Source organism: Sciurus carolinensis, chromosome 18 (assembly GCF_902686445.1).
Source record: "Sciurus carolinensis chromosome 18, mSciCar1.2, whole genome shotgun sequence".
Lineage (NCBI taxonomy): Eukaryota > Metazoa > Chordata > Mammalia > Rodentia > Sciuridae > Sciurus > Sciurus carolinensis.
The window spans coordinates 26,211,308-26,220,860 of NC_062230.1; the positions used below are offsets into that span (position 1 = coordinate 26,211,308).

The 9,553-nt window shown below is 34.9% G+C and overlaps 1 protein-coding gene across 1 annotated transcript in view; it reads right to left on the reverse strand.

Annotated features, from left to right (window-relative positions):
* LOC124970456 (phospholipid-transporting ATPase ABCA3-like) overlaps positions 1-1,118 on the reverse strand; it is a 122,586-nt gene extending 121,468 nt beyond the window's left edge. The window contains exons 1-2 of the mRNA XM_047533813.1: positions 1,059-1,118; positions 238-502 (exon numbers count right to left, since the gene is read on the reverse strand). Coding sequence (XP_047389769.1) covers positions 238-502; positions 1,059-1,118 — 325 coding nt within the window. The remainder of the gene's footprint in view (positions 1-237; positions 503-1,058) is intronic.
* Between the last annotated feature and the right edge of the window lie 8,435 nt (positions 1,119-9,553).

Here is a 9,553-nt window from a genome sequence, read left to right on the forward strand (position 1 = left end):
TATTGCTGATGAGAAGTTATGGTATGAAAACTGCAGATTTATCAAGGAAAGAAGAGGGTTAATAGTAAGCATTTGTTCTCAGTTTGATGGGAAAAAAACTTAATATGAATTTAACTCTCAAGTGTAATCAAGTTTATAATAACTTCCTTTGAAGGTAAATGCCCAGTTAAAAAGATTACAAATATGTCTTGCTAAAACAATTTAATAATGTTTTTTCAGAAAACCTTAATTTCTAACCTTTCATATTGGTGTTTAAATCTCTTTTCACGTTTTCAACAATATTCTGTACCACAATACTTTTGGAAGGCACGTAAGCCAATTCCCAAGGATAAGGAACAGTGACAGGAGATCTGATGAATGAAGGCACATCACTGATGGGATAAGCATTGTAACTGAAAGGTCCGATCTTCTTTATAATAATAAAGTTGCGTATTGCCAAAAGTATAATACCAAATACAACTGTCAGAACCATTTCCACAACTAAAGCCACTAGTTTCCGCCTCTATAAGAGTGAAAAAACAAGATTATGTTAATTTTCCTAAGACATCATTAGGTTTGTAAATGGCTAATTTTTTTTTTTTTTTTTAATACCAGGGACTGAACTCAGGGGTACTCACTCAACCCCTGGCCCACATCCCCAGCCCCATTTTGTATTTTATTTAGAGACAGAGTCTCACTGAGTTGCTTAGTGCCTTGTCATTGCTAACGCTGGCTTTGAATGCCATCCTCCGGCCTCAGCCTCTCCAGGTTGATTAAAGGCCTGTGCTACTGTACCCAGTGGCTAATTTTTTATATCAACAAGATATTGCAGAAAGAACAGAAAGACAAGAAACACAGCTTTACTCTATCAAAGTAGCAGTTCTGTGAACTTTTTTTTTTATCCTTTCTATAATCTGCTATTATTTCAGTCTGTGGAGATTCTGTTTAGATCAGATAGCCCCAGCAATGGAGCTAAGAAAAGTACAATAGTATAAATTGAAATGCAATGATTAGGCTGTCAAAATTCCCCCTAGTGACCTCTGTACTATTGCAAGAATAGTATGGACAGTTCAACTTACCTTTAAAGTAAAATTCTTCCAGAGAAGAATCATAAGTTTTTTGTACTCAAACAAATTCATTCTTCTAAAAGGAGTGGAAGTTCAACTCTGTGGAGGGAGCAAGAGAGGTTTTTTTTTTTTTTTTAAAGAAAAGAAAATTAACATTAACAAACAGATTTTCAATGAGTAAATTAAATTTAAATCACTTAATTTTCTAATCAAGTTTTAAAGATAACAATAAGAAAGTATAAGCATTTGAAATATTTGAGAAGTTGCTTATCCCTCTATTTTTAATTTATTCAGCATCAATAGAGATCCTAACAGGTACAAAATGTCAAACACAAAACAAAGATCCATGAGTTATTGAGGCAAGTTTCTAGGTATGGAAGTAACTAACTGCCACTAACAATACTGCTATTAGGAATGGATACACAATGGACTGAATGTTTATGTCCCCTGCAAATTCACATGTTAAATTCTAACAGTCAAGCTGCCAGTACTTAAAAATAGGGAGTTTGGGATATGATTTGAATAGAATTCGTGCCCTTAATGTGGCCCCAGAGAGATCCCTCATCCTTTCCACATGAGGACACAAAGAAAAGACCACCATCAGTGAACCAGGAGAGGGACCTCCTAATACATTAAATCTGCCAGCACATTAACCTTTGATGTCCCAGCCTCCGAAACTGTGAGCAATAAATTTCTGTTTATAAGTCATGCTCGCAGTCTTTGGCATTTTGTTAGAGCAGCCCAAATGAACTAAAGTTATTAATTATTAGTTCTTATTAATTAATGGACCAATGGATTAATTTTTATGTTTAATAACTACTTCTTCAACACTTTCTGTGTGCCATGTTAGTGTAAGTATATAATAGGAAACAAAACAAACAAAACCATCCCTCAGGGTGTGGACGGCACAGCAAGTTATTATTAATACTAGTGATCTGAAATTAGACTGTTTAGATAAAAATCCCAGCTCTAACACTAACAATGTAACATAAACACTGGACTGAATTCTTGGGACTATGAGAAAGAGAGCTGAAATTCTGGGCAAGAGAGGTGAGACAAGAGATTAGGATTTTACCATATGTAAAGATGAACCTGAGGGAAACTGACCTTTGCAGGGACTGTAATCTAGCCTCAGTCACAATCTTGAGACCAGATGAAAAGTAATCCCAGACTGCAATTGCCCTCAGCTGTCCGCCATAAAACAATCCTCTCTCTGGAGAAAGTAACACAATGATGGAGTCAATTATACCTTCAAATACACTTTGTAACACATACATAAAAACTACCAGAAAATCTCACCGCTACTTTTTTAAAGTAGATGATAAGGACACAATTCGAAATCTAAAATTTCTGCCCATAAAAGCTAAAATCAAGAAAACATGAAAAGGCAACTCAAAGCTATCTACAGATTCCATGAAATCACTATCAAAAAACCAATGGTGGACCCAGACCCAGCCCAGTCCGGCCCCCGGCCTCAGTCTAGCACCCGTGCTGCGGTTGACCATCTCAACACGTGGAGCACCTCTGCCCACTAGCAGGGATTATACCCCACCCAGAGGCCACCATCCCTTGAGGGGCAGCACCCTTCTTGGGTCACTGCATTATCAAGTTCTTCCCAGGCATCAGGCTACTGAAGACTAGGAGGTTTGAACAGTACTCTATAGTTTTACTGTAGTTTTTTTTATTAGTAGTAATATTATGATTATTCCTATTATACCTACTATTATTCCTACTTTTCTTTTCTTTTACTAATATTTTTCTCACCCTCTTTCCTCCTATCTATCTCCTTAGAGACTCTCCCTTTTCACATGCTAATAATCAATTTCTTTTAATTCCTCTTTCACTACTCCTATGACATGGTACCTCTACAGATGCACTTCTTATCTCATTAATGTTATATCTTACACCCCTCCCCATCCTCTTTGTCCACCATTAGAAATTGTGATCCTTATCGCAAACTTATTGGCTAAGTTGCAGATAATAATCAAACTCATAATCTCTGTTTACTAAGACAATATGGTTAATATCTTAAAAGGGACTACTTGAGTTAAGGATGCATATTGTTTGTTTGGTGTGCTGCTAATATTGATCTCTCACTTCAAGGTGAGGTATTGGAAACCTGCAGGGACACTGTAAGTCTATAGCGGGGAAACTGCAATATCTCAGATTCACACGGCTAGAGGGGAAGATACACGAACAACATGAGAAAACAAGGGAAGAAAGTGTCCCAAACAAACCTAGATGCTACATCAATAAATTCCAATGACAGCATGACAGAAGAAATGTCAGAAAGGGAGTTCAGAATGTACATAATTAAATGATCAGAGAAGCAAACCATGAGATAAGCAAATGCAAGCAATGAATGATCACACCAATCACCAGTTAAAAGAGCAAATGCAGGAAGCAAAAGATCATTTCAATAAAGAGAGATTTTAAAAAAAAAACAAATCCTTGAAATGAAGGAAACAATAAATGAAATTAAAAACGCAATAGAAAGCATAACCATAGGCTAGATCACTTGGAAGACAGACTCTCAGACAAAATATTTAATCTTGAAAACAAAGTTGACCAAACAGAGAAGATGGTAAGAAATCATGCACAGAACCTCCAAGAATTATGGGATATCATGAAAAGACCAAATTTAAGAATTCTCAGGATTGAGGAAGGCACAGAGATACAAATCAAAGGAATGAATAATCTATTCGATGAAATAATATCAGAAAATCTCCCAACTCTGAAGAATGAAATGGAAAATCAAATACAAGAGGCTTACAGGACATCAAATGTACAAAATCAAAACAGATCCACACCAAGGCACATTATCATGAAAATACCTAACATACAAAATAAAGATAGAATTTTAAAGTCTGTGAGAGAAAAAAGTCAGAATACATTCAGGGAGAAACCAATATGGATATCAGCAGATTTCTCAACCCAGACCCTAATAGTTACAAGGGCCTGGAACAACATATTACAAGCTCTGAAAGAAAATGAATGCCAACCAAGAATCTTATACCCAAGGAAACTTACCTTCAGATCTGACAATGAAATAAACTCCTTCCATGATAAACAAAAGCTAAAAGAATTTGTAAATAGAAAGTCGACAGTACAGAACATTCTCAGCAAAATATTTCATGAGGAAGAAATGAAAAACAACAATGTAAGTCAGCACAGGGAGGAGCTACCCTAAAGGAAAAGCCAAATAAAGGAGAAACCAAGTCAAGTAAAACAACAAAAATAAGCCAAAATGACCAGGAATACAAATCATATCTCAATAATAACCCTGAATGTTAATGGCCTGAACTCATCAATCAAAAGACATAGACTGGAAGATTGGATTAAAAAGAAAGACCCAATAATATGCTGCCTTCAAGAGACTCATCTCATAGAAAAAGATACCCACAGACTAAAGGTGAAAGGACGGAAGAAAACATACCACACACATGGACTCAGTAGAAAAGCGAAGGTATCCATCCTCATATTAAATAAAGTGGACTTCAAGTCAAAATTAGTCAGAAGGGATAAGGAAGGACATTTCATACTGCTTAAGGGAAGCATAAATCAGAAAGACATAACAATCATAAATATTGATGCCCCAAACAATGGCTCATCCATGTATGTCAAACAAATCCTTCTCAATTCCAGAAACCAAGAAGACCACAATGTAATAATACTAGGTGACTTTAACACACCTCTTTCACCATTAGACAGATCTTCCAAACAAAAATTGAAAAAGGAAACCACAGATCTCAATAACACAATAAAAATTTTAGACTTAACAGACATATATAGAATATTCCATCCCTCAATGAGCAAATACACTTTCTTCTCAGAACAAGGATCCTTCTCTAAAATAGACCATATGTTATGCCACAAAGCTACTCTGAGCAAATATAAATAGAAATATTACCTTGTAGTCTATCAGATCATAATGAAATGAAATTAGAAATCAATGATAAAATAAAAAATAGAAACTACTCCAACACCTGAAAATTAAATAATACACAATTGAATGATGCATGAATAACAGAAGACATCTGGGAAAATTCTTAGAGGTAAATGAGAACAAAGATACAACATATCAAAATCTCTGGGACACTATGAAAGCAGTACTAAGAGGAAAATTCATTGCATGGAGTGCTTTCAATATAAGAAGGAAAAGTCAACAAATAAGCGAACTAACATTACAGCTCAAAGTCCTAGAAAAAGAAGAACAGGTCAACACGAAAAGTAGTGGGAAACAGGAAATAATTAAAATCAGAGCTGAAATCAATGACATTGAAACAAAAAAAAAATTGAAAAAATTGACAAAACAAAAAGTTGGTTCTTTGAAAAAATAAACAAAATTAATAAACCCTTGCCCACACTAACAAAGAAGAGAGAGAAAACTCAAATTACTAAAATTCATGATGAAAAAGGAAATATCAACAGACACTACTGAAATGCAAAACATAATTAGAAGCTATTTTGAAAATCTATACTCCAACAAAAGAGAAAATCTCAAAGACATCAACAAATTTCTAGAGACATATGATCCACCCAAAGTGAATCTGGAGGACATACACAATTTAAATAGATGAATTTCAAGCAATGAAATAGAAGTCATCAAAAACCTACCAACCAAGAAAAGCCGAGTTCTACAAGACCTTCAAAGAGCTCATTCCAATACTCCATAAAGTATTCCATGAAATAGAAGAGGAGGGAACCCTTCCAAACTCATTCTATGAAGCTAACGTCACCCTGATACCAAAACCAGACAAAGATACATCAAGGAAAGAAAATTTCAGACCAATATCCTTAATGAACATAGATGCAAATATTCTTAACAAAACTTTAGCAAATCACATACAAAAACATATTAAAAAGAGCAATTAGACCAAGAAAATTAAAGGAATACAAATAGGAAAAGAAGAACTATCACTATTTGCTGATGATATGATTCTATATTTAGAGGAGCCAAAAAATTCCACCAGAAAACTTCTAGAACTCATAAATGAATTCAGTAAAGTAGGAGGATATAAAATCAATGCTCGTAAGTCTAATAGATTTTTATTCATAAGTGATAAATCCTCTGAAATTAGGAAAACTACCCCATTCACAATGGCCTCAAGAAAATAAAATACTTGGGAATCAATCTAACGAAAGGTGAAAAACCTCTACAATGAGAACTACAGAACACTAAAGAAAGAAAACCTTAGAAGATGGAAAGATCTCCCATATTCTTGGAGAGGCAGAATTAATATTATCAAAGTGACCATAATACCAAAAGTGCTATACAAATTCAATGCAATTTCAATTCAAATCCCAATGATGTACCTCATAGAAATAGAGCAAGCAATCATGAAGTTCATTTGGAAGAATAAGAGACCCAGAATAGCTAAAGCAATCCTTAGCAGGAAGAGTGAAGCAGGGATTATCGCAATACCAGACCTCCAACTATAGTACAGAGCAATAGTAACAAAAAGGGCAGGGCATTGGCACCAAAATAGACAGGTAGATCAATACACAGAGACAAACCCAAATAAATACAGTTTTCTCATACTAGACAAGGGTGCCAAAAACATACAATGGAGAAAAGATAGCCTCTTCAAATGATGCTGGAAAACTGAAATCCATATGCAGCAAAATGAAATTAAATCCCTATCTCTCACCCTGCATAAAACTCAACTCAAAATGGATCAAGGACCTAGGAATTAGACCAGAGATCCTGCACCTAATAGAAGAAAAAGTAGGTCCAAATCTTCATCATGTCGGCTTAGACCAGACTTCCTTAACATGACTCCCAAAGCACAAGAAATGAAAGCAGGAATCAATAATTGGGATAGATTCAAACTAAAAAGCTTTTTCTCAGCAAAGGAAATAATCACCAACGTGAAGAAAGAGCCTACAGAGTGGGAGAAAATCTTCGCCACCCACATGTCAGATAGAGCACTAATCTCCAGGATCTATAAAGAACTCAAAAACTTTACACCAAGAATACAATTAGCCCAATCTAATTAGCCCAATGGGCTAAGGAAATGAGCAGACACTTCACAGAAGATCCACAAGCAATCAATAGATATATGAAAAAATGTGCAACATCTCTAGTAGTAAGATGCAAATCAAAACTACCCTAAGATTTCATCTCACCCCAATTAGAATGGCTACCATCAAGAATACCAGCAACAAAAGGTGTTGGCGAGGATGTAGGGAAGAATAGGTCTCTTGCTGGTGAGGTTGCAAATTTTCCAGTCACTCTGGAAAGTGGTGTGGAGATTCCTTAGAAAACTTGGAATGGAACCACCATTAACCCAGCTATCCCACTCCTTGGCCTGTACCCAAAGGACTTAAAATCAGCATACTACAGTGATGCAGCAACGTCAATGTTCATAGCTGCTCAATTCACAATAGCTAGATTGTGGAACCAACCTAGATGTCCTTCAATTGATGAATGAATAAAGAAAATGTGGTATATATACACAATGACTATTACTCAGCCATAAAGAATAATAAAATCATGGCATTTGCAGGCAAATGGATGCAGTTGGAGAATATCACGCTAAGTGAGATAAGCCAATCCCGAAAGACCAAAGACCAAATGATCTCTCTGATAAGCAGACAATGATACATAATGGTGGGGGGAGAATGGAGGAAGGATGGATTGTAGAGAGAAAAAGAGGGGTGGGGAGGGGTGGGGGAAGGAAAAATAACAGAATGAGACAAACATCATTACCCTATGTACATGTATGATTACACAAATTGTGCAACTCTACTTTGTGTACAACCAGAGAAACAACAGTGTACAATGAATCAAAATAAATCAAAATGTGTACAATGAATCAAAATAAATTAATTTTTTAAAAAGACCAATGGTATTCTTCAAAGAACTAGGAAAAAAATCCTAAAATTTATATGAAACCACACACACACTCACACACACAAAAAAGCTTCAATAGCCAAAGCCATCTTTAGCAAAAAGAATAAATCAGGAGGCATTATACTACTTGACCTCAAAGTATACCACAAAGTATGGTACTGGAATAAATACAGACACAAAGACTATAGCCCAGAAGTAAATACACACATTTACAGCCACTGATTTTAGACAAAGGTGCTAAGAACATGCATCAGAGAAGGTACAGTCTTTTCAATAAGCAGTGCTGAGAAAATTGGATATCCACATGCAGAAGCATGAAACTAAACCCTGTATTTCTCAGCAGTTACAAAGATCAAAACTCAGAATGCATTTAAAACTTCGTGTAAGACATGAAACAATGAAACTACTAGAAGATAAAGGAAATGCTTCAGGATACTGGAAAAGGCAAAGATTTATTTTGACAAGACCCCCAAATAGAATTACATCAAACTAAAAAGCTTCTACACAGCTAAGGAAACAATTGGCAGAGTGAAGACAGGACCTACAACATGGAAAAAAAAAAAAACACTTTGAAATTACATCTGATAAGGGGTTAAAATTCAAAGTAGATAAGAAAATCAACAGAAAACAATCAGACTTATAAATAATTTGAATAGACATTTCTTTAAAGACATACAAATGACTAACATCTATCAAAAATGCCCAACATCATCAGAGAAATTCAAATTAAACCCAAAGTGATCTATCCCCTCAAACCCATTAATGTGACTTTTATCAAAAAAGAGATATAGTCATTATCAAAAAACAGTACAAAAACTCCTCAAAAGTTAAAACTCGAACTACCTTGATCCAGCAATCTCACTACAAGTTTTATATTCAACAGAAATGAATCATTACACTGGAGATCTGAAAATCCCACATTCATGGCAGTATTACAGTATCCAAATAGGTAATCAATATAAGTCCTCATCAATGAATGAATGAATTTAAAAATGTGGTGTATATTATTCAACTATAAAGAAGAATGAAATTCTGTCATTTATTAATATGGATGGAATTGGAGGTCATTAAATGAGTAAGCCAGGCACGGAAAACAAATACCATAGGATCCCACTTACACATGGAATCTAAAGAAGTTGCAATTGAAGAATGGTGATTAGCAGGGGCTGGGTGTGGTGGTGGGGGTCAGAGGGTTATTTGTCAAAGAATACAAAATGTCAGTCAGATGGGAGGAATATGTTCAAGAGACCTATTAAATGACATGGTCATTATAGTTAATAACAATATTCTTGAAAGTCGCTGGAAAAGCAAGTTTAAACGTTCTCCTCACAAAAAGTATGCGATGTTTACATGTATTAAGCTTTACTTAGCCCATCTTACAATGTGTATGTATTTCAAAACATATTGTACATGATAAATACATTTTGTCAATTTAAACAATTTTAAAAAATAAGAAAAAAAACTTTAAAACCGGAAAAAAAAACACAGTTTGTTAGAAAATATGTATAACACAGATATCTAACAAAAGACTTGTGTCCAGAGTATATAAAACACTGCTACAAGCCAGTATTAATTCTGAATGGGAAAAAAAAAAAACTGAACAGGAAAAACACCTTAACATCATTAGCTATCAGTGAAATACAAATGAAAG